This window comes from Gadus morhua, chromosome 19 (assembly GCF_902167405.1).
Source record: "Gadus morhua chromosome 19, gadMor3.0, whole genome shotgun sequence".
NCBI lineage: Eukaryota > Metazoa > Chordata > Actinopteri > Gadiformes > Gadidae > Gadus > Gadus morhua.
Window position 1 is genome coordinate 7,685,445 of NC_044066.1, and position 26,258 is coordinate 7,711,702.

General features: G+C 46.0%; 1 protein-coding gene across 1 annotated transcript in view; it reads left to right on the forward strand.

Annotated features, from left to right (window-relative positions):
• Positions 1-1,084: 1,084 nt before the first annotated feature.
• Positions 1,085-26,258, forward strand: part of hcn1 (hyperpolarization activated cyclic nucleotide-gated potassium channel 1) — a 70,792-nt gene continuing 45,618 nt past the window's right edge. The window contains exons 1-2 of the mRNA XM_030342287.1: positions 1,085-1,897; positions 10,375-10,798. Of these exons, the coding sequence (XP_030198147.1) occupies positions 1,533-1,897; positions 10,375-10,798 (789 nt within the window). The 5' untranslated portion in view covers positions 1,085-1,532. The remainder of the gene's footprint in view (positions 1,898-10,374; positions 10,799-26,258) is intronic.

The following is a 26,258-nucleotide window of genomic DNA, read 5'->3' on the forward strand; positions in this document are numbered from 1 at the left end:
CTGAAGACAAATGTGCAGACTCTTCACTCCAGGGGTGTAATCTGTTCCTGTGCAAACCGTATAAGCTTTGGCTATCTTAATAACATTGGTATCTTTACGGTTGATACTGCCTTGTGTCACATTGGTTCCCGGGCCGGCCTCTGCACACAGAAACGTTCCAGCACCAGGGAACTCAATACTTTCTCACATCAGACGAGCAAATAACAGTTATGTTCATGGTCTCCATACGCAACTTGGTTTCTCACGTATTGGTGGCAAACCTTTCACCCAGTTTTTCCCATCCTTTCACCTTGGTGGATACTTTATCACCCAGTCTCCTCACCCTTTCACCCTTTCATCCAGCATGCCTCACCCTCTAACCTTGCCTCCCTTATACTTTCCTTTCACACCCTTTTATAACATGAGGCTGTCTCAACCTTAACAGAAGAATGATATTGTACCAGGATGTTAGTGCATACTGTTGGCACAGAGCATCGGATGATTTCTTCAAGAAACAACAGCATTCGTTTTTATTCAATGTACGACAAAGTACATGCTTTGGTTACGTATAATGAAACGTTTTTTGTCAGTTTGACTGTGAACATTGTCACTTCGTGTTGTAAACCAATAAGAAACATGATGGAAAGAGCATTTGCGGCAGGGTGGATGGATACAAATGAGTGTTAATATAGGCCTATCCCCATTTTTCCATCTGCAGATACAGAGTGCAGCGTGTTATTGGTGGATCACATTCTCCTCCACTAGCACGTGCCATTCCTGAAAGTGCATAAGTATTATTGTATTCGTGTGGTACCTTGCGGATCTTTGACAATCAATAATGGCACGGAAATGTGTAACAACATATTTGCAATATGTTTCAAGAATACGTCCCCTCTTCTATTTTTACTCCTGTTCTGGAAACAGGCGTGGTGCAATTCATTGGCTAAACTGAGGGATGACGCACCGTGTGGCATAACCAAGTCTCATTTTATTAACTTAAACGAATCGCCGTCTTATATTGAAACAGCCCACGTGACACCGGGGCTAGCATGGCTTCCCGCGTGAGAAACTAACAACAAATGGGAGTGGCGCGAGCGAGACGCAGGAAAGGCGCGAGAATGAGCCCGTCATGAGCCCCACATTATGGAAATACGGTGCACGAGCGTGTGCCAGTTAAACCGCAGTGCCGTGCGAACCCGCTCTACAGCAGCAAGGAGAGAGCGAGTGGCGGGCGCGTTCGGACGGTAGATGGCGGTAACCCGTGAAACCTGAACCGCCACCACCACCACCACCACCACCTCCACCACCGTCGTCCACGGGCGCTCTCTCAGTTTGCAGCATTCACAGCGGAGGGCGGCAAAGGGGAAAGGAAGCGGAGCAGTTTGTGAAGGACATCAGATGAAACAGGAGAGCTCGCGGCGGGTCCTCTCGAGTCGTGCACGTGCCCCGCTGTCCTCGCGACCAGGAGGAGACGGTGCATTTTTGTAAGAAAAAAAAAAGCAAAAAAAAAAGAAAGGAGAGAGGAACGACAGCAGAAGACAGAGGGGATAACCATGGAGGAGAAATCAAATTCGTTCTCCAGCGCTAACAAGGAAGGCGAGAAGGCGGACGGGAATAATGTGTTTCAACGGCAGGACTCGATACAGAAGAACAATATGGGGAGCCAGAGCTTAAAGGAGAACAGCGGCAACTCCGTGGGCTTCAAGGGGGAGCGGGAGGAGGCCATGGTGGGGTTCGACGACCTGGACGCGGCGGCCAGACAGAACACCTTCATGCAGCGGCAGTTCGGGGCGATGATGCAGCCCGGAGTCAATAAGTTCTCGTTGCGGATGTTCGGCAGTCAGAAAGCCGTAGAGAAGGAGCAGGAGCGGGTCCAGACCGCCGGATACTGGATCATTCATCCCTATAGCGATTTTAGGTAAGGCGCCTCTGGGGAAAGTCACCTGTCATTTTACCACCCCACCACCACCCACCCAAACCACCCCCCATCTCTTGTCTTATACCCTACCCCCCCCCCCCCCACACACACACACACACCCCTCCAGCCTTCCGCAAGTCCGCGAGCCAACTCACACACTTTCACTCAAGGCTGTCATCAGCACGCGCACCGCGCGCTCGAGCGACGCCTGTCCCTTTACCGCTCGCGATCATCCGGCTCTGTGTTTTAGGGCAATTAAAGCGCGCGGATCATGGTGTCACTGGCCGAAACGCTTCCCTTTTCCCTCTATGGGGGTTTCCATGTTGGTGTTTCCTATCCTAGCAGAGCGCGGAGTAATGATCGGGCAGTATCAATGAGGAGATGTCCTTGGAAAAAGGATGGTGAATGTCATGATTGGAAACACACACGCGCTAAGGCACGCAGGCAGACTGTCTCTCTCTCTCTCTCTCTCTCTCTCTCTCTCTCTCTCTCTCTCTCTCTCAGCCCCCCCCTCCCTCACAGAACACACGGTGTCCATCTATACCTGCTTCAAATGCACAGTGTGTAGCGTGATTCTTCCATTGTTATTATAACGGTAACACAATGCGACACGTATGCGGTGGTATCTGAGATGTTGGCGGTAGCCTGCCCATGGGCAAAACGTGACAATGCCATTGCAGCATCGCGGCTTGTAAACAGTCCCTCCTAGGCGGGGGTGAAACGCCAAGCACCCGAGCAAAACAGGACAGAATGCGGTAAATCTATGTGAGAAACGAAGAGAGGAGGGGGTGTGGAGGGGAGGGAGGGGGGAGATCATGTTTTTAAATCGGTCTCGAGCCTTTATTCAATGTGTGTAAATTGTGTGATTGTCTATATGAGGAGGTACATATAGGTGCTTGGGAATAAGAAGGATGTCATCTTTCCGCAGATATTACATATTCAGGGTGCGCTTTTTGTGACGGAATGTGTCAGATGAGTCAGAGGACACGGAGGGATCCGTCGCTTTGACTGTCATATCGGCCCGGTTACTGTTGCCCAACACACTCCCCCCGTTCACACGCTATATGCAGCACGGCATATCTTGATTCATTCATCAACCAGGATCTGATTCGTTTTGCATGATTCAAATAAAACACAATGTCTAAAATAAATAATTAAAAGCCACGTTCATGTTCACAACACCAGGTCTGAAATGTGTGTTTAGAAATGACCTCACCAACACAACCTAGGTCTACCAGTTTTCCACATGCCGCATGTTTACAGTTCACCAATTCCCCAATTAGGCATCTCATCTGGCCCGGGCTTTTCCACCCTAATGTCCCCTGGCACAGCAATAACAGTGACAGCGTAGCCGTAGACTCTGTGGGTCCCGTGATATCTCCACTCAAACGTGCCGGGGCACGTTAGTATATTGTTGAACCGCTTTAGTGCGTTGCCGCTGTCCATGGTGCTGAAGTGCTATCGCTTGTTGCAACACAGGCGTTTTCTGTTATTGCATTATGGTTGAACTGGGTCTGGGGTTGCTTTCCGTCCTGGGTGGAACGTGCACCGGTTCAAAGGACTGGTTAGCATCCATGCAGGCCAGGGTTGGAGACTATGTAAACCATGCTTTTGCATGATTAATGCTTTGAAATGCGCCAGTATAGGCCCGTATTGATGAACTGACATTTGGATCATAACCAGCATACCTAACGTATGGAAGAGGACGCTTTGTTCAGAGGAAATATGATTCTGATTTTAGCAGCCATACCAACATACATATACATATTTATATATGCATACTTACATACATTTACATTTTTTCCAATGGGATGTATTAGTGGCCCTCATTATCTTTTGAGTTCTCTCTCTGTCTCTGTCTGTCTGTCTGTCTGTCTGTCTGTCTGTCTGTCTGTCTGTCTGTCTGTCTGTCTGTCTGTCTGTCTCTCTCTGTCTGTCTCGACCTGTTTGTGTCTCTCTCTCTCTCTCTCTCTCTCTCTCTCTCTCTCTCTCTCTCTCTCTCTCTCTCTCTCTCTCTCTCTCTCTCTCTCTCTCTCTCTCTCTCTCTCTCTCTCTCTCTCTTTTTTTCTCTCTTTCTTTTCTGTCTGTCTGCCTGACTCTCTCGTTCTCTTTCTCTTGTTTTCTCGTTCTCACTCTCTTCTCTCTCTCTCTCTCTCTCTCTCTCTCTCTCTCTCTCTCTCTCTCTCTCTCTCTCTCTCTCTCTCTCTCTCTCTCTCTCTCTCTCTCTCTCTCTCTCTTTTCCCTCTCTGCCTGTCTGTCTCTCCCTTTTTCTCTTTCTTTTTTCTCTGTCTGTCTGACTGTCTCTCGTTCTCTCTCCTCTCTTTTCTTTTATCTCTCGCTCACTTGCACACAGACACACACGCACTCTCCCACACCCTGAAATTGGTGAGGCAGGTATTTAAAATATAAAACAAAGGTGAACATGAATCAGTCGAGACACAAAGCATTTCTTCACAGTGTCAGATTGAAGCCTTGTTCTCGAAGCCGTACCTCTCAATCTCCTGTTCTGTTCCCCCGGTCATCCCTCTGCTATAAAACCAACCATCTATTCATCATATTCCCCCCCTGCAGTCGCACGGCATCTGTTTAAAGTCAAAATGCCGACGCTTGTTGCGTAATTATCGAATTTCATTAGAGTCAAATCCTTTGGCACATGTTTTCACGACTTAGAAAAAAATAAAAAACGAGCGCCCCTCCCTCCCTCCCAGTTACCGGATCCTCCAATGAAAGCCTTGCGTAACAACTGTGCATCAGTGACACGCTGCTGTTTCACATTAGCTTTGTCGATGTGAATTTGAAACCCGATATATATATTATAGTCTTTGTACACAGTGGCTGTTTAAATGATTGATGCCAGGTTAGTAATATTCATTATTCATAGATTTAGAGAGAGAGGGCCCCCATATGCAGAGCCTTTGTTTGGCTAAGAAGTGGATTGTGTCTCACCATGTGTCACTCACTCCTGGTGACAGCCGGGCTGTTCGAAGAAATGGTGAATAAGCATATTTTTTGTCAGTTTGATGCATTGTCGTCGTAATTGTTTCGCCATGGCCTTCGGTTAGGGATCATTAATGTCCTATCGTCTCTGGATGACACCCCCGCCATCTTTCAATTTCATGCCGCTGTGCACTTATGCAGGACAACGGTCTCAAGTCTCCACCATATGCCAAAATAATTTCTCGCCATGCAAACAATCGATAACAAACAATAAAAAGGCGAATAATAAGATCACTGAACACTGAATCAAGTATCGCTATAAGCCAAACCAATTATTTGATCTTTCAGTTAGTAATGTATCTCGCTGACGAGTAAGAACTTGCGGAAGAGGAACGAAATACATCTAAAGAAGGATCCATAATGTTGTTTATAAATGGATTTTTATGGTAGCCACGTTCACAGAATCTGCATAATTAGCATCCTCATCAAACCATTAGGCACACATTAGTGTATTTAATGAATAACTGTCAGTCTGCGTGTGTTTACAGTTAAGGTTAGGAAAGGTTGGATGCTGAGTTAGCTCAGGAAATATGTAGTTATGTACTACGTGACCTAAGACAATCAGGCACTATCAATACAGAGACCGCGCGATCCCTTGTGGCACTGCACAGGTGACAGTTACGCGAGTAACAAACAAGCCTAATGAGGGAATCATACATACGCACACCTATACACATGCATCTGTAATGAAAACGACACTGTGACATTACAACAAGCGGTTTATTTTGCAGGGACGGTGGACATGCACCATGTTATGAACAGAAGATAGGGTGGTTTTTCATTTGATATATACGGCTCGTACGATTGCTGTGCTTTGAGGAGAAATCCATACTGTTGACAAACCTGTATAGGATACAGGTTAGATGCCTCCAATAGTGTAGGAAATATTAAGGAGTGAAGGTATTGCGAGATGTCTCGCAATGCTGCAATACTGGGAATGTTGAGTATCATTGTGTGTGTGTGTGTGTGTGTGTGTGTGTGTGTGTGTGTGTGTGTGTGTGTGTGTGTGTGTGTGTGTGTGTGTGTGTGTGTGTGTGTGTGTGTGTGTGTGTATGCTGTACTAATAGGGATCAGTCAGAGGCCCCTCGTTTAGTATGCGGTTGCTTTTCTGGAAAGGGAGACATTACCATTCGGTGTCTTGGGAAGAATCAAATTGGTCCCTGTTCCAGTGACTTGTTCGCTGTATACGTGTGGTCCTCTTGCATGCTGGGCTCCATCTACCACAGCAAAAGGAGCAGTCTATTAAGGCCTTTGACAACTGCCAATTGGTCAAAGGCTTCCATGTTTGTTTGTTTCTTCCGTGCATGACAAACACACAGCAGGTGTTAACTAGGTCAGGGACACAGGTATAGGTTGATTATAGGGAGGTGTAATATACATTATGAATGGGTTGGTTTCATCACCCTCTTGCTGGAATATTCATTTATCTATCTGGCTGAAGCAAGGTTTTAGATAGTATATATTCGCCGGTATCTCTATCAGTATATGCTAGTTGTTAGCTGTGTCTCTCTCTGTAATTTCACCTCCAAGCCAACCCGAGGTACGACCAGGTAATCACTGTCTTTATAAATAGAAATGCATGTCTATTTATAAATAATAGAGCATCTTATCTGTCAGAGAAAGCGATGCACTCATAGCGCCGATGCTGTGCAACTTAGAAACGTAGTTGGTGCACAGTAAATAGTAGATAATTGTAGTCTTCAAATATGTAAAATACAAAGATAGGCTACCAGGGAGGTTAACTATTAGCATAACGACATCTAAAGACATCAGGCCCAGCTGGATAAGATGGCTGCTTTGATGTGCAGGGGTCTTTGAAGTTGAATTGAGGGATCTTCTGCACTGAGGGTGAAGCCGGAGGTGGACTGACTACTGTGGGATGGAAGTGCAGCTGAGATTGAATGCCATATTTCAGACTTGAAGGTCCGCTACATCGAGAGATTTGGAGCAGAAGGCCGGTACACCTCCGGTGATTTTCCGTAGCACCTAGACGTGCTAGTGAATCGACATTGCGGTGAAGGTTTATGCACTGATGGAGGAGCACCCTGGAGTGGAGCCTTCTTGGGTGTTTCCTGCAGCTGGAAGTTGGATGGACGTTTCGGACGTGCGTGGATGGGGGAATCCTGACCTCTTGGAGCTTCTGGACTTCTGACCTGGAGGCTCTGATGGGCCAAGGTCTGGGGAAGGTAGGGCATCCACCCAGGAGCTGGGTTTCCTTTAAGGGTGTCTTAGGTGTCTGGGGGTTGATTCTCACCCGGCTTTGGATCTTGATCCATAGGGGTCAGGTTGCGGCTTATCGGATTAACTTAAGGACCTTTGTTTAGGTCTGGAAGTGAGCACAGTGGTGGGAGTGTACTTGGATACTTATTTTTTGTATGTTTTTCTTTAACATTGTTTAAAACATTCTTTGTAAACTAGTCATTGTTGGTCATAATAATATAATCATATATACATCTAAGTATATATTTATTCAGCGTAAGTGTGGATTTTTCCGTCAGTCTGCAAGTTTTTTCCGTTGATCAAATCACCGAACTACAAAGAAGAGAGAATGACCCTGTGACATGTTGATTGTGTGCCAGTATGTGTGAAGACGTGGTCTGCATGCCTCCAGGTTGATATCTCCTCCTTGACGCGGGCTCCCACAGATCACGCCAGAAGGCGTGTCGCTTGAGGCGCCCGAGGCTGGCGTGAGAGTTAAACGATTTACATCACAGCAAATTTGTAAATGCTGTCAGATGACCTGTCTGTTCTTGGTAAAACAAAAGAGACACTGCCACCGTCAAAGATAAACACTCATCCCCATGATGTATCTGCATGAGTTTCAAAAGAAAGGCTCTCTCTGTCTCTCTCCACCACGCAGAGTGCAGTGTGAGACAACACTGGAGGTGCAAGAATGGATATTCTTGGATATTCCTAACATGCCAGATGACTGCCGATAAGGGTGAAGTGCGTGCAACGATCGGACACACAATCCGATATTTATATATATATTAATGTGAAGCCAAGGCCGGGGCCCTGGTTCATTTCACCAGAGCCATTAATAGCTGGGGCCAGTGAACAGCCCAGACAGCCATCCTCCCAGCCGGTCGATGCCGTTCCCCCCGCCAGCATCCGCATCAGAGCAGCATCAGAGAGGATCACGGTGCATCATCACAGAGGATCACGGTGCATCATCAGCCCCGGCACACGCAGGGATTGCTGCTGTATCATGACACGGGATACTCCAAAGAACGGCTGCACCTCGCTTATTCCAGTCACTGGGACGCATGAACCAGCAGGGTGCTTATGACTCACAGCCACAACTAGACGAGGATCCAATGAGAGAGCGGGAGGGAGAGAGCGAGCGAGCGAGAGAGAGGGAGGAGAGGAGAGAGAGAGAGAGAGAGAGAGAGAGAGGAGAGGAGAGGAGAGAGAGAGAGGGAGAGAGAGAGAGAGAGAGAGAGAGAGCGAGAGGAGGAGGAGGGAGGAGGGGGAGGAGGGGAGAGAGAGAGAGAGAGAGAGAGGGGAGGAGGGGAGAGAGAGGGGGAGAGGGAGAGAGAGAGAGAGAGAGGAGGAGGAGGGGAGAGAGAGAGAGAGAGGGGGAGAGGGAGAGGGAGAGACTATGCATTAACAAAGACACAGGCATACTCTCGTATTATCTCGGAGGTGGTAAGAAGCTTTCCAGGCACTGCGACCACCGCTGCTGCTAGTGGTGGCCGATATATAAACCCCTGCAGTGTGCTAAACGGACAGGTGGCAGTGGCCTTTCTGATCTCTTTTAAATCCTTCTATTCTTCCTCTGGTCCGCGCCGTCACCGGGAGACGGCCTTGAGGCTGCATCCATCATAGGTGAAGGTCATTCCGTGTGCGATGCCTGCATCACACGGCTCACCCAATAGCACCGCAATACGTCCCGTGTGCTGCAAGAAACCACAGAGTCAGCACTGCTGCTTATTCGTATCATTATTAGTCATTGGAATGGGAAGCTGGGAGTCGTTCCTACGTAGTTCTTAACCCATGATGAGGAATTCAACCCGGGGTGGCGCCATCCATCCTGTGTTATAATTGGTTGTCGGAATGGTAACGTGATGTGACCCCCTGCATTGTTACTTTTTACCGGAGCTAAGGAATATAACGACACTAAAATTCTTATTAGATCCTCAGGAATGCTTAGTGGAATGTGGAGATGGTTGTGGTGATCTTCCAGAAGCGTGCCATTGGGATTTAGACTTGTAGAGAAGGGAAGCATAGTGTGGATTATCATTTTACGCAACCAGGAGGAAATCGAAAAACACAAAGAAAGCTCTTTCAGCAGAGCTCTTTCTGCAGAGCTCTTTGTGCTTGGGATGTTTATCTGGGCGTCCATCGCAAGGAAATAGATGGATTCTTGGCTCACTCATTGGCAATTCAAATACATCGGTGTCTTGACATCCCTCTCACTCTCTTTCCCTATCTTTCAATCTCTCTCTTTCTGATCAGCATATGTCCTATGATTAAGTGTGAGATGCAAAAGCCCTGTCCCTAATTATACACCACTACTACACTGTCGACTCTTCCATAATATACCTTGTTTTTACACGCTCCTACTTACGGTTGAATATCACAGGTCGACACTAGGTGTAATGGTAGTGCTGTTTTTGCCCTCCAGGGGGCCAAACAAACTCTGCAAATTCTAAACGTATTCGTCACGTTGTACCATGGTCCTTTCAAACCGTTTACGTAGTGTCCCAGAATGCATTTAAACAATGGCCGCCTTCTTGAAGAACACAAACATCTGACATCTAGGCAATACCTAAATCCTTTCTAATCTACATTAAAATGATTATGTAATTGAATTATCGTACAATCATCAAACATTCGAAGCTGTCAAGTTTGCAATTTGACTATGTCTGTCCAAGCTTCTTACAAGTCGGAGTCCGAGTGTGTCCCCAGTTCATAGTGTTTATTTTCCCCTTCCTTCTGATTCATAAAACAATGTTTTTCTATACGACTGTAGTTCCGCTCATTATTTAATGATATCCGAACTGCCTTTGAGAGAACTCAATAGAATTGGAATAATGTAACATCCTGAATAAATGTTAATGTACTGTATCCTATCAGAACTTTGTTTGGCCCCATCTCGCATGAGAAACACCGCTGTTTCTCCCCCCACAGTGACAAATAGCTTCACGATTTATGACTTAACAATGACCGAAGCACTATTACTACCATTAACATTCTTATGCTCCTATACTTCCAAAATGGAGGTGGTCATTGCAATGTTACGTCACAATGTAAAAGCTATACAATCAAAATGAACCAAGAGATACACCTAATAGGCAATTATTCTATCTATTCAAGTCTATTCAAGCGTTTAATTTTGTTGGAATTTTGAATTCTACAAAATCGACTCAGAAGCCTAAGCATCTGCTAACTTTGTGTATATGTTTGTGTGTGTTTGCACGCATGTGTCTGTGTGTGCCCGTGCTCGTGGGTCGGCGTGCGTGCGTGTGCCCTTGCAGGTTCTACTGGGACCTGATCATGCTCATCATGATGATGGGCAACCTGATCATCATCCCGGTGGGCATCACCTTCTTCTCGGAGCAGACCACCACCACGTGGCTGGTGTTCAACGTGGCCTCGGACACCATCTTCCTGGTGGACCTGGTCATGAACTTTAGGACGGGCATCGTGAACGAGGAGAGCTCGGAGATCATCCTGGACCCCAAGGTCATCAAGATGAACTACCTGAAGAGCTGGTTCGTGGTGGACTTCCTCTCCTCCATCCCCGTGGATTATATCTTCCTGATCGTGGAGAAGGGCTTTGACTCGGAGGTGTACAAGACGGCCCGGGCGCTGCGCATCGTCCGCTTCACCAAGATCCTCAGCCTGCTGCGGCTGCTGAGGCTCTCCCGGCTCATCCGCTACATCCACCAGTGGGAGGAGGTGAGGGGGGGGGGGAGTGTGTGTGGGTGGGTGGGGATGTGTTAGTGTGTTTGTGTGTGTGTGTGTGTGTGTGTGTGTGGTTGGGGGTGTGTGTGTGAGTGTGCGTGAGTCAGTGTTAGTGTGTGTCTGTGCATGTGTGTGTGGGGGTGTGGGTAACTGTGTGTGTGTTAGTGTGTGTGTGTGTGTGTGTGTGTGAGTGTGCGTGAGTCAGTGTTAGTGTGTGTGTGTGGGTCAGTGTATGTGTGTGGGTCGGGTTGTGTGTGCGTGTGTGCAGACAATACCGTGTGGCCAGTACTAATGTGTGGTACTGTAGCACCATGGGCGACAGATCCCCGAGGGGACAGGGGCGACGGGGGGACGAGTCCCCTCCAACTTCTGAAGACCCTGACGTCCCCCCCTCAATATACATGAATATAATATTCAGTAGACTAGTCCGCTTTTGTTGTTGAACACAATCATTTACGATTGGTAGGTTAATCATCTGTGGCTACATTAAGAGAATGAATGGTGCTGCATTTCTGTTTGTGTGGCTCTGTAAAATAGATATGTATAGCGATGGCCTACAAGTGATTCATCAAGCTATATTTTAGGCTACTATTATTGGCTGTGTGTATGTCACAGCAAATCATTTGATATACCTTGGTGATATTATTGATGTCCCTTCCATAAAGGTTGTAGAGAGAGCTGTGCCCTTGTGTAGCACACACATCGGGCCGCAAGAGATGGAACAGGTTTAGCAATGTCACCTGGTGGCTTATTGAAGGTTGTTTACTGCCATTATTCTCACCTTGAGGTGCTTCTTCCTGTTTACTGATTAGTATTCATACGATGAACATAAATGTCCAAGGATTGATAAATGTCCAAACATTTTTAAAAGGCAGTATTTAAAAAAAAAACCTGTATAATTAATCCGCTTGAGTTAATCAAAGCTCCTGAAAGATCATACGTGCGTTTCATAATCAATCAAAACATTCAAGGTGAGGTCTAAACATAAACAAACTGATCACCAGAGGAGCGACGCTGTAACGGTCGAAGGACGACAGTCAAGTCTAGCGAGGCTACCTTCTCTCTGGACACAGCCCTTGTATTTATTGCCATGTTCAGTCTAAAGGAATTATTTAGTGTTAACATCTTCACTGTTATGCCCCGATGGACAGCGCTCTTCCAAGTAATTCATTATTACCCTCCAGTGAGTCTTTGCTCACACACTCTTTTACCCACAATGCTTCCCTTCACCCCTCGAGAACTACAGCCGCTCACTGGCTGAGCGAGGGGGAGGAGTCGACCACGGCTCTGCGGCTTGTTAGCGTGAGATTGAAAATTATGCGCAGACAAAGGAAGTATGGGGACTTGAAAATGGCGCTGTTTATTTAGTATGTCAAATGTTTTGCTCAAGGCACTGTTGTCTTTCACAGTGCAGACGAAGGTCCATAAAATACTCTCAGCAGCTAACACGTTTCTAACTGTTATACTTCAACTTGACCACTCATACACTAATATTAGTCCTAAACTAATCCTGAATCACAATATCAACATTAGTTTAGTGACAGTCCATCTCGGGTCGCCCTTGCCCTTATTAATTGCATGGTTTCGATGGTGGATGCTGTTCATCATACAGACTAGAGGTGAGCCAATTCCCCTGCCTAGAGCTGAGTGGGGGAGTGGTTTGGCAGACCTGCACAGTGAATATAAATCTCGCCTCTTTCCTCCAATACCAAGGACGAAGGATTTTGTAAAGCAAAGGAAACATAATACGGCTTGCATCTAGCAGCTAACCACAAAGGCCTATAGCAAATAAGTAATCGTGCACTTCCTGAAGTCGAGTTTTCTGGGTTATTATTTAAATGAGTGTTATTTATGAAGCTGTCATTTATATGCTTCTTAAGCAATTTATTTGATGCCTGATCACACTGCCGTCAAAAGTGTTTGCTCCTCGGAATTCAACGTTCTTCCCTATGTTGAAATACTGTTATTGTTGACATAATCTCATGCAGCAGCTAGAGGAAAACGAGATGGCATTTGCATCTGGAAATGTCGAAAATTGGGGTTTATTTGAAGTTCATTGTCAAAATGTGCTAAAATTGTTATGACTGTGCACAAATAGTTTGCATATGCTCTCTCATACACGCATACACGCATACACACACACACACACACACACACACACACACACACACACACACACACACACACACACACACACACACACACACACACACACACACACACACACACCAACCCCCACTGCAGTGTGTACACACACGAAAGTCCCCTTTCCTTTCAATTATCTGAGTCAGATATCCTTTAAACACAAATTGCCTCACACAAACACAGACCCTCTAACACACACACACACACACACGCACACGCACACGCACACTCACATGCACATTCGAAGACACTGTATGTCGAATTTAATTATATGTCCACGTGGCTGTCACACAATAGATTGTCGTCTATTGGATTATGATGTTGTCAAGGCTAGCAATCTAAGCATCTGACCCTGCCATGCAAACATCCACCTACGCACACACATGCACACACACAATACACACACAATACACAGACACACACACACACACACACACACACACACACACACACACACACACACACACACACACACACACACACACACACACACACACACACACACACACACACACACACAGGCATGCACGCACGCATGCACACACATACACACACGCATAGGGAAAGAGAACCTATAAGGTAGAGAATGTGAGACAGACAGGGTAGAGGGCAAGAGAGAGACAGATAGAGAGACAGAAAGACAGCCAGACAGAAATAGAGATATGGCTGAATGGTGTCACATTATGTCAATTGGGTTTATTTGGGTGCGAGTGTTGTCACTGCACACACAGAATATGCATAGACAGTTGATCATGCATTTCCCAATTGAAGCAATTTACTCGTCCTCCACTATCTGCTTTGCACAGCTGCGCAGAGACAGAGTGACATCGTGCAGAGCCCGTCAATAGGGCTGGGAGACTGGAGGGGGGTAACACGGCAACGCTAAGTGTACATGCGGGCAGAAGCACGGACCAGTGTGGACGAAAAAGAACCGAGCAGCAAGTGAATCAGAAGGAGAGGAGACAGAGACAGAGCCTGGGAGTGAAACACAGAGTTTTTCACTATGTCTCACCCTCACTCTCTGTCTTACTCTGTCGGCACGGCTATCAATCTCTATGGTCGCCTCGTATCTCATCGCTCGCTCGTTCCCTCCTTTTTGTATTTATATCTCCCAGCATGCCGCTGCCTCCTCTCCTCATTATTTCTTCTGATGTTCCCAGCCTCCTCCCTCTGTAGCCTGGAGCCTTTTGGAGGGGCCAAAAGAAGGCAACTGCAGCGTGCTTATGGTTGAGGAAGCCCCGGGAAAGTATACATTGTTTTTCTGTGTCTTGGTTGTGTAACCAAACGCAGTAGAGGCGCTTAAGTGGAAAAAAGTAAACTATCCTACGAAACTACTATATATAAAAATCGGGCACATTCCTAGACGGAAAAAGACCCTGGCGTCCCCCAACTGTCAGACTGTGTTGGGGTCAGGATTAGACACAGGAGCCACACAGCCCAGCCCGGCTGGGACTGTCACACACAAACAGGGCCACCATGCCGTGACTCTCCCCTGCAACTTAAAATGGGGACTTGAAAAAAAAAAAGTCCCCTCTTTTCCACCGTGGGGAATTCTGCCAGCAGGCCTTCTTGTCAGTCCTTCAAACTGCCATGGCATGGCTCCCTCTTCAACCCCGCGCTCGGTCTGCCCTGAGCCTGCCTCCCTCCCTGCTCTCTGGGGAGATAAAGCCGTCTCTTATGTCTGATCAGGGCCGGGGGCCAACACTGCACAGGCCAGGGAGCACGGGCCCTCGTGACGTCATTCTCCGGGCAAGGGTGGCCGAGTCATCCTTAAGTACTGGTCGCTGTCCCTCCACGCCTGTCAGGGCTGATTTTGCTCACGGGCATGACCCAGCCCTGATCCAATTAAAACCAGCCAAGAACCAGCCTCTCCCATCATCATTATCCACATTATGTCTATGTGTGTGTGTCTGTGTGTGTGTGTATTCCCTAAATAAATTATTCATCATTTGCAATATTTTACCCAAAAAATCAAATTCATATAATTTTTACTTTTGGTACAGATATAAATAGCCGGTAGATAACGGTTCTGCATTTGTGTTCGTGCAGCATAACTTTGTGTTTGTTATTCAGTTGATTTGTACTAACCTTTAACTCAGCCACGGTCCCTGGGCTCTCTGGGCCCCGTCTGGCCTAGAGGGCCCCTACTGCCAACTCTCATCCCCAACATGAGCACACAGGTTGGGCTAGTCGTGGCAGCCCACCAGCCCCCCCCCCCCCATGGTCCCCCCCCGCCCACATCCCCCGGCCATCTCCCTCTCCCTCGGCAGCCATTCATTGGTCCTTTAATTCCAAGTACATTTTCTCTCCAAGAAATTGAACCAATCTGTTTTAATAAGTCAAGTCGATCAGCGTTTACAATTTCAGAAGCATTTGTATCGTTTTAAACGTTGGACTTCTAGCAGTGCTAACATAATACTGTACACAAATCACCCCCAAAAAGAAATATAGGGCTTTTATTTTCTTAATTTACTTTAATCGAATCACTCGGCTCGCTTGAAAAGCAATCACACCGACTAAGCCCTGAGCGGACCGGCAAAGATTTACAAGCAAGGACTGCAGAGCGGAAATTCACCAGCATACATCTGAACGATTATCTTCGCTGAGTGAGACAGATGTTAACACCTATTCGATTCATTGGCCCGCCATGTGTCTATAGATGGATGGCGGTGTGCTGGTGAAGGCTTGGGGGGGCCGGGGCCAGGAGTGAGGTGCTATTCATCCATGTTAATTAGCAGCACCAGGGTCCTTGCGCCTCGTGTCCCAGCAAACTAGTACCATGATCAGCGGGGAGGCACGGCTGACTCACCGCCCGGCCCGTAAAGGGATATGAAAGCTCAGCTGGGGGGTGGGGGAGGGGGGCGGGGATGGGACGGGACGGGGGGGACGTGTCGGCCAACTTACCTGAGGAAGAGAAGTGAGTTCTTACACACATTTTCAGATCTCTCTCAGCTGACATTGGCCTCAGCGTTGACAGGCTTTGTTGTCTTTCTATGCTTTTCGTTCGGATTGGTCATTATATTTACATTTGAATACCCTCAGATCATTTAGCCAATAAGGATTCACCTTTGAGATACTTCAGAAAATAAATAGAATAGGCTGCTAGGCTGAAGCGGATCTCTCCCTTCATATCTCTGGGTGGACAGATTTAGAATTTTAATAGATTGTGCTTGTGGTGATGACCAAGGTCATCCAAAAAACAAGAGCTAAAACAGGAACCCTCTGATGTAAAATAGGTAGTTTGTGTTAAAATGGGCACATATCCATTGATCACAGGTGTAGATCAAAGGTCTGCTCACTGACGACATGAAGGGAGGACTAACTTGTGTCAGGTGACGTGCGATGAGTCAGCCCTGAATAAGAGAGCTTATGACAGAGTGTGTGAGGTCACCAGGTGATCTGCCCTCTGTGCAGGTAGTGTGGTCCGATGCCAACTTTCGGAACTGTTGGCATCAGTCTTGTTTACTTTTTCATCGGTGAGTCACACTTGGACACACACATATCAACACTATTTTGGTCACAATCAGGCAAACTCACACACACACACACACACACACACACACACACACACACACACACACACACACACACACACACACACACACACACACACACACACACACACACACACACACACACTAAAACACACACACACACACACTAAAACACACATAGTATTTACTTTAAACCGACTACATTTGCTACAAAATGCTACATTTTACGCTCAAGATAATTGAATGGGAAGACTATCCTATTCATCCATATGTGTGTGTGTGTGTGTGTGTGTGTGTGTGTGTGTGTGTGTGTGTGTGTGTGTGTGTGTGTGTGTGTGTGTGTGTGTGTGTGTGTGTGTGTGTGTGTGTGTGTGTGTGCGTTTGTTTCTTAATGGGTCACACAATAGAACAAGTGATCCCTGTGGTTTGTAATTTCCCGTTGTGTCTGCCCTTTTTCCCCCTTCCCCCTCCCCCCTATCCGCATAATTATAGCATTGAAGAGACAGCTTACTCCACTTAAAACAAAAGGAAGATGTTTAAGTGGGGTCCACAAAGGTTTTCTGAATCCCTTGTTTGTGCTGCGCCGGCTGTAATCGACTTCCACTCTGTACAACGGCACATCAAAACATCTCATCTGTTTATCCACCGCCGCGGTGAACTGTTGCTGCTAACACATGAACTTGGTTGGGGTGGCAGCGTGTGAGCAAAATCACTTGTACGCAAATAGTAATCAACAAGGCAGCTCTGGGATGGGATAGCTACTGTCGCTCTCCTTTTCACACACTTCATTTGGTTTTGAGGTGTCGGATCAAAGAGAGACAGACAAGGATTCTTAGCGTTGGATTTTAAACAGAAAAATATGAAATCTTAAGTGTAGGTGAACCCCCTGTTTCGACGGTATTTCAAACACTATGATGCTTTACAAACTGAACGTAGAGGGCAGATCTCTAGGAAGGAGGGAGGAAGTGTATCCCCATGGTTACGACCCATGTCAACCTTGTGCTACATATTTATAAGTTAGTGCCGTCGTGGTGTTGCACCGTTATAATGAGCGACGTTGTAGCTGAAATGCGCCACACGCAATGTGGCGTTCTATTTTAAGTGTCGGAGAAGCTTAACCCTCACTCAGACGCAGCCAACAACTTCAACCAACAATAACCGCTGCCCAGAAGGAGCTCCACACATCCACACACACCATATCGAATATTCACTCTGCGTTGATTTAAGCTCCTACACTGGTTTTGCGGACACTGGCAAAGACAGGATTTTACACGTGTAATAGTGTCCCATGGCATAGACTGCCATATTCAATCAAGGAAGACATACTAACACGTCACAAATAATACATCAAGATCTTGGGTTCCTAGGGACTCTAAATAGATTTCAAATAGTGCAGCCAATCGCTACTAGCTAGCGTGGTATCTGTGGGCGTACTGAGTGTTGGTGTTGCTCCGTGCGTGCGCTTATCTCTGTGAGTGCATGTGTTGCATGTGTATACATATATGCTGTTGCCTATAGCAATAACCCCAGATAGCAAGAGCACAGGCCCCCGTTACAGCAGGCACGGCACTAGTTCCTTATTACGTGTTAAGGAGTCACAGCCTGCAGGAGGAGGAAGAGGAGCAAGTGGGGCTAGGAGCTGGAGGAGGAGGAGGAAGAGGAGCGGGGGGCTAGGAGCTGGAGGAGGAGGAAGAGGAGGAGAGAGAGAGGAGGAGGAGGTGGGTGAGGAGGAGGAGGGTTAGGAGCTGGAGGAGGAGGAAGAGGAGGAGAGAGAGAGGAGGAGGAGGTGGGTGAGGAGGAGGAGGGTTAGGAGCTGGAGGAGGAGGAAGAGGAGGAGAGAGAGAGAGAGGAGGAGGAGGTGGGTGATGAGGAGGAGGGTTAGGAGCTGGAAGAGGAGGAGAGAGAGAGAGGAGGAGGAGGTGGGTGAGGAGGAGGAGGAGGAGGAGGAGGAGGAGGGTTAGGAGCTGGATGAGGAGGAAGAGGAGGAGAGAGAGAGAGGAGGAGGAGGTGGGTGAGGAGGAGGAGGAGAAGGGGGGTTAGGAGCTGGAGGAGGACGAGAAGGAGAGAGAGAGAGGAGGTGGGGCAGGGCTCTGTCACATGTCTGAGAGTGTGCGGAAGCCTGGCTGGGTTTGACGTACTTAGACGAAGGAGTACTCTTCACTCAGCTCACTTGAGAAGCAATCACACTGACTAAGCACTAAGCTGACCGGCAGTGATTTGGAACCTGGAACTGCTGAGACCAAATTCGTCATCATATATTTTCACAATGTCATCCATTATTTGATACAGCCGTCCCTGCCTTTCTGGTCAAGTCACCATTTTATGTGTTTAAAAGGGAATTTCATAGAGGATTTGCAGAGATTTAGAGTCCCTCTTACAGTCCCGTATGGGCCATATGCAATAAAAAAGTTCCCGTATCATAACAAGATTAAAAAAACAGCAGAACAAATCAGAACAGAGGTGAGAGCTGGATGACCTAGTTTGCACTTGGTTTGGTGTCACACACTATGTAAGCAGCCAGGTGGTAGAAATCTACAGCTAGAAAAGGGAAGTTAATACAACGGGAGAAGCATGCGAAAACTAAACGGATTAGGGTGGAGAGCGACCATTTGTAATCAGGGGACAACATGATATGCACAGCTACAGACCTAGACAGGGAAAGAGAAAAGAGAGGGATAGAGGAAAGGAGGGGATACTATGGGAGAGGCGCGCGAGAGAGAGAGAGAGAGAGAGAGAGAGAGAGAGAGAGAGAGAGAGAGGGGAGAGAGGGAGAGAGGGAGAGAGGGAGGGAGAGAGGGAGAGGGAGGGAACGGGTGAGGCGAGAGGAGAGAGACCCATGTGCACTTTAAATAGCTCGTACCCCATCCTTACCTCAGAGAAAAGGTCACCTGAATGGAACAAAAGGTCACTCTTATTTGAGAATGGATATTTACTTTTTTTAGTAAATAATGTGTGTGTGTGTGTGTGTGTGTGTGTGTGTGTGTGTGTGTGTGTGTGTCTATGTTTCTGGATATGTGTGTGCATGCTTGCGTGTGTGCGTGCGTGTGTGCGTATGGTATGTGTGAAACATCAAGGCACCATTGTTATAAATGCTTTGTTCATTTTTAGATATACCTGAGAATAAGATGTCATCCAAAAACTAATTGATTCCTGACCCTCACATTCACGCCCTACTTGACCTTGAAGGCGATGCACCTCAACCTGCATTCTGGTTCGCTAAACAGTGTTAATATACAGTCTAATTTCTCTTCCCCTTCGTTTGAACTTGACTAATATGGGGCTTGCTTTACATTTTGCTTCATTAAATATGTTAAGGCGATTAAATGGCAGAATTATCCTTCCCCCTTAGATATTAATGGGGTGGTTCATTTGATTCCCGCCCTTTCATGATATGAAAGATTGTGCTATTCTTTTTACTGAATGCCATTACCAATTAATATCTTCCAAAACACACATCCCCCACACACAGAAACAAAAAACCAACCGCTTTGGCTGCAATCATTGCCTGGCAGTCAATCAACGACTGAATAATACAATACACAGGAGGGCCTATCATTCATTCTACGTTCAGCCTTATTCATGGTTTACTTTTATATCATCTCGCAAAATATTGCCCCCCTTTTTGTAGTTCCCTGAGAAATGGTCACTCATGACAACACGTTACAGTTCAACACACTCAGAATGAGGGTCACTGCTCACGTCATGTTGTGCCTCAACACACTGTGATTGGGTCACTCAGGCCGCCCGGGGTCGAAAGGCCATGCCATGCTGACCTCTGACCTCTGACTCACTCACTGTAGCCTAAGTTACCGGTTCCCTGTTGGCCGGGCTGTGTGTTTGTTTCTCCTTCTGTGGTTGATGAATGGCTATCTTAAACTCTGTTGGAAATTGTAATTGCATTGAAATAAGGCGCCGTTGATGACCCCCCATCGTCTTGAGTTTGTTAAGTATAGGTCGTGTTGGAGGTCAATATCCATATTGATCTGTTCACTGGTTCAGATTTACCGTAGTTTCACACGCACAAACCTCCCACTCAATGTGTATTGTTTCCATACTTTTGATAAGGCCTATTTACATTGTGACGTCATGTTGCAATGACTGCTGCCATTTTATAAGCATAGGAGCATTGGAATGTAAGTGATCATATTAGTAGTAATGTTTTTTTGGTAATTGTTTCGTACAAATTGTGAAACGCTTTGTGGATATGGGGAGACACTGCCAAAGCGTTGCTCATGTGATGCTTGGAAATTCTCATTTGTTGATTTAGGATTTTACGGTATTACAACTGTCTTGAGTCCTCCTCAATATGGCCAACGGCATTTTAGACTCGCCAACAAAAACTCCCATGATGCACTATGATGTACTAGCCCTATAATACAACATAATAATAATAAAAATTGTGTTGACAAAAATAGTTTTTTTGAATAATGTAACATGTAATATTCAGAGATAATGTTATATATATATATATATATATATATATATATATATATATATATATATATATATATATATATATATATATATATATATATATATATATATATATATATATATATATATATTGTTAATAGAGGATTTATAACGCACCATTGGGTACACACCTTTTATCCAAAATGTCTTGCAATGCCCTAAGTGCGTTCACTCTTAGCACAGCCCCGATGGAATAGTGCACTCGTTAGGCCTTTAGGAAGCTTAGAAAGGAAAGAGGTGTGGAAATAACTTGTGAATGGAAATAATGATGGAACAAAGATGTCCATTGAGAGCCCACAATGCAACACAGCACAACACGCCACTCGCGGGCGGTCCTGTTACCTGGTCCTCAGAGAGGGAACACAGGCCGCGCTTGCTCGGCCTCTCTTCGTAAATCTATATCCAAAACCTCTTGTAATTATTACAATAGTCTACTACCTGCCGACTATATATAGACACGGGTCCCTCTCTCTCTCTCACATATCCCTCCTCTTCCTCTCCTCCGTCTCCCCTCTCCGTTCTTTATACCTGAAACATGGCCGTACGCCGTACGGCACTTGCAACCCAAGTTGACAGCTGTATTAGGAACATGACCCCGGGCCGTTGGACAAAGGCTTCAATGGGCCCCCGGTTCGAGGGACTCAAGTGAGGCTCTTGTAGCCTCACTCTGCCTGTCAATCCCGGGGCGGTCAGCCAGCGCTGATACTCGCTGGTTGAGTCGCCGGTCGGCAAAATAAGTGCTGAGTCATCCCTACTTTTTTGGGTGAACAGCAAAAATACAATTATAATGGTCGTCAAAGTTAGCGATGCGGACACATGTTCGCTTTACTAACCTTTCTTCTTTGATCTTGCTTTCTATTTAGCAGGATGTCTTTTTTTTAAAAAGTTAAATACATTCATTCAATATAATTTTGCACATGTTTTATGTAAAAGTAAGAATGGCGATTTTCACAGGAAATATATATAAAATACGTTGGATAGTTGATAGTTTGATTTTGATAACTATCATCAAAACCCCTAATCGGGTATCATGTTCATCTCAAAAGCAGTGTCAACACAAAGCTTAATAAGGCTGAATAAGGCCCAATCCCATTTCTACCTCTTACCCCTTCCCCTTACCCCTCCCCCCTTCCCCTTACCCCTTCAAAACAAGGGGGAGGGGTAAGGGGAAGGGGTCAAGGGTGGAAATGGGATTGGGCCTTAAATCTCCCAGCAGGGGCGGGCTTGGCCCCTGGTGGTCCGAGGGGTTTCCCGGTTGAGGTCCTCTCTGATGGATGGCGTGCTGGCTACAGTAAACAGACATACAACAGACTAGGGAGTGCCTTTAGGTGATAAGTGCAGAGATTAGGCTAATCTGGGTTATTTTTACTTCTCTGACTGTGTCTACACTGTAACTCTAGTGTGTGTATGTGTGTGTTTGTGCATGTGCGCATGTGTGTTTTGAGTGTGTGTGTGTGTGTGTGTGTGTATGGGGGTTGGGGAGGTGTGTGTATAGATATGCAATACGTGTTCATATGTGGCTGTATGTGTCCAAGTGTCTGTGTGTCGGGAGGGAGTTAAGGTGTGTGCATGTGTGTGCATGTAGGTGTGTCAGTTCATGGGGGGGGGGGGGGGGTGTGTGAGTGGACATGTGTGTGCGATGGTGTAAAAGGAATACAAATTTATACATCCTTTTAGGTGCGTTTAGCTCCTTGGCTTGATCATGGCTTACTCCGCCACCATCTGACTATACTTAATATCACACTTAAGTAGGTGTTGACTGTGACTGAAAGGTCACTTAGCGAGCATGTGTTTAACCTGTTGCAATGCGACAAGGGCAAAAGGACGGCGATGGCCGACACTCCGCCAAGATGTCACACATTCATTATTTACTAACGAGGAGTGACTCATTCAGATCAGTTGTACACCTGCAGGGCTGATGTTGTTCGGGAGAGCTCAGCACACGTATGCAGGAGGGCTGGGTCTTACCGGGTCGTTTCATTAGCCAGTCCCCGGTTTTCCGTCACAGGACTAGGGGGAGGGTGAGTGTAGTGCGGGGGTTCCAGTTTGGTCAAGAGGGGCTCGGTTCGAACCCCGGTGTCTTCAGTTCACCTTGAGTGAGTCCGCCGATCGCTGCTTACTTCTCAGAGAAATGTGTCTGAATTCAAACTAATTCTCTGGTGAGCAAAAAAAATCACAATGGCAGAAAATAGGACTTGACTTTTACGTCTGTGCGAACACACGGTAAACTAGTTCCACTGGGGTGAACTATCTACGCGGATGTCCATGCATGACCACATTAGGGTCGATTGCTTGGCGTGTGTGTGTGTGCGTTTGTGAGGCTGCCATGTAGTTACTCATCCATCCAAACAGACTGGGGGAGCTCAGCTTCCTCGTAGCTGGGGCCTTTAGATAACGTTGACCTTTAAACAACCCGTTACCGTGGGCTGTGTTGGCAAGAACCAGCCGGTACAAGTGTGTATTGGATTACAGTGTTTATCATCCATTATATAACAATGATACATTGCGATGCTGTGAATGACATTAAAATACAATTCTGCAAACAAAATGGAATGCTGAATATTACGAACCCACAAAAAAGTATAATAATTCATGAAAAACAATGTGGATGACAAATCGGTTGAATTTGAACTTGAGGAAAGAGAACGCCTCATCTTTAATAAAGTTTCGGAAAACTATCAAGCATATATTGATGCGGACAGGTTCTCAAATCCAATGCAAAATATCAGTTATTGGAAGAGGTATTGGCATGATTTGGTAGAATATGCACCAAAGAGTTGATTCTTCTCCATGAGAATTCTGCTTGTAGAAGGAGACACAGCTGTTATGTAAGAGCAGGAAGGGCTGGGTCTGTGTGTGTGGAGCTAACTACGAGGAGGACATCTTGTCAGTGTTTACATGTATACAGCAGGTCACCCTGCCCTACCCCTTCTGCACCACGCTCGGACACTAATCTGCCATGAGTGCATTCTCCGCATGCATAATACAAGCCAGCATGGGCCTCGGTTTGTGGGGGTGATTTCTATGTCTGTCTCTGTGTGAGTTTGTTTGTTTGTCTGTTTGTGTGTTTGCTTGTTTGTGTGTGTGTTTATTTGTGTTTGTGAGTAAGTCGGTTTTTATTAGATTGTAAGTACTTAGTAACTTTATATTCTTATTTAGTATATCAATTAGTTATTGGTTCTTTGTTAATCTTTCTTTTCTTACTTTTGTTCTTTCCATTGTCTTCTTTCTTTCTTCATGTCATTTCTTTCTTTCTGTACTGGTTTTTCTTTCTTCCTTTCTTTCTTCAGATCTTCTTCATTTCTTCCAACGCGTTACATCCATACCATCCCCTTAATACGACAATATTCGTCTAGTTGTGCATATACCTACTGTACTCTGAGGCTGTCAGATATAGTAATCCCTTACGGAGGAAGCGGTCACACATGAGACAGGAGACGCCAGTGCTTCCATAGCCTGCAGGTCAACACCCGGCGCTGAAACCTGACGAGACTCTGAGTGCCCCGAGGTCTGGCCTATCACGGGGCTTACGAATCTGGGAGATGTCATGTCCTCTGTTCGCCTTTAAATATTTTACATGTGGTAATTTTTTTTGCCTGCTATAATTAGCAGAGCTCTACGGGCTCTGCGGCCCGCTTCTGGGCTGGCAGGGTAGGCCACACGGTCTTGTGTAAAGACGTGTTGTTAAGTTTGGGTTTAGTTTATTGATTGTTTAACATTGTCTGTGCACACAACACAGTAGTTGTGCCAGTGTAAGCTACGTAGCTAATGTGTTATCATTGGTACCTGGCCAGAAAGAAAAACCATTACTTAGCTTAGCTCAGGAAGGTAGAGTGGGTTGACCTGTAACCGGAAGGTGGCTAGTTCGATCCGGCTCCTCCTAGCTGTCAAGTGTCCCTGAACAAGACACCTTACCCTAACTGCTCCCGACGAGCTGTCTGTCGCCTTGCATGGTTGACTCCGCCGTCGGTGTGTGAATGTGTGTGTGAATGTGTGTGTGAACCGTTGTAAGTCACTTTGGATTAAAGCGTCCTTAGTGTTAAATGCCCTTAAATCTAAAAAGTTTAAATAATAACTACAACAGTACATCAGTGTCATACAGTGAAAACAACACATCACATATAAGTCATGCAAAATAGATACAAAGTAGATAAATTACATAATCTCCTGGTTGGGAATCTGAGTTGTAAGTACTTTTCCACTGTATTCCGCCGAGTTTAATTTACCTGCTGAGCTCCGTTAAGTTATGTTTCGCTGCTGAGTTCCATTGAGTTCTATTTACCTGCTGAGTTCCATTGAGTTCCAATTGGCTGAGCTCCAATTGAGTTCTATTTACCTGCTGGGTTCCATTGAGTTCCATTTACCTGCTGCCCGGTGTGAAGCAGACCCTCAGTCCTAACATCCTCAGAGTTGTTCCTGCCTGTTTCCGCCCTCAGCCTGGCCCCCAGTGGAAGACATTGATTTAGCTCCTTGAATGCTGTTGACCTGAAACGCAAGTGCTTAGATTGACTTGGCTTAATTGGACAGAGGGATGTACAACTGGCCACCAGGGACAGCCGATGTCAAAGGTACACCAGCTGGGGATTCTTTAAGGATAGGGGCCCGGAATGGGTCTGTCCTTATGGACAGCACTTTCAGTGAAATACTCAAAAGAGACATCGTTTCTGTGCTGCTCACCTATCTTCTGCTCGTGTGCGGCAAACACAGTAATATAGAAAGTCATTACCTTTCCAAAAGACAGTTTAATGTGTTACCGTGTAAACAAACCACGTTGAGGCGTCGTTTGCTAATCACCAGACAAGCTGAATCTGCAATGCAAGGGTTTGTGTCGGGTTCGTCTTGGAAATAGAACATGCTGAACCCGTTGGCCCAGAAATCGGAGCGCAGCCAGCATTAGCAACGTCAATGCTACGACGTGTACCCGGTTTATTATAGCCTGTGTTGTTTTGTTAGCATTCCTCAGGTTACACAGATCGATACAGCGTCACAAACCTGTTGTCTGTAAATACATGATTATTCCTTGGGCTTCGCAAGTCTCTGTGAGCTGAGAAAGAAAGACAAGAAAAATGCTTATGATGGCTAAACCGTTATATAATATAATATACGTTTATATACATAGAATATAGTATGGATAATAATAAATGATCCCTGTTATTTTGTTTCTCACACACCAACAGTAGTACAACAAGACTGCATTTGGATATCATTTTATGAGATGTTAGCAATAAAAAGATTTAAAAAACAAAACATTAAGGGGCAATTTGATGCAGTGTCTGAACATCAAAATGTGATTACCGATTTCCCATCGTTAGTACAGTGATACTTTATGACTTTACAAGCTG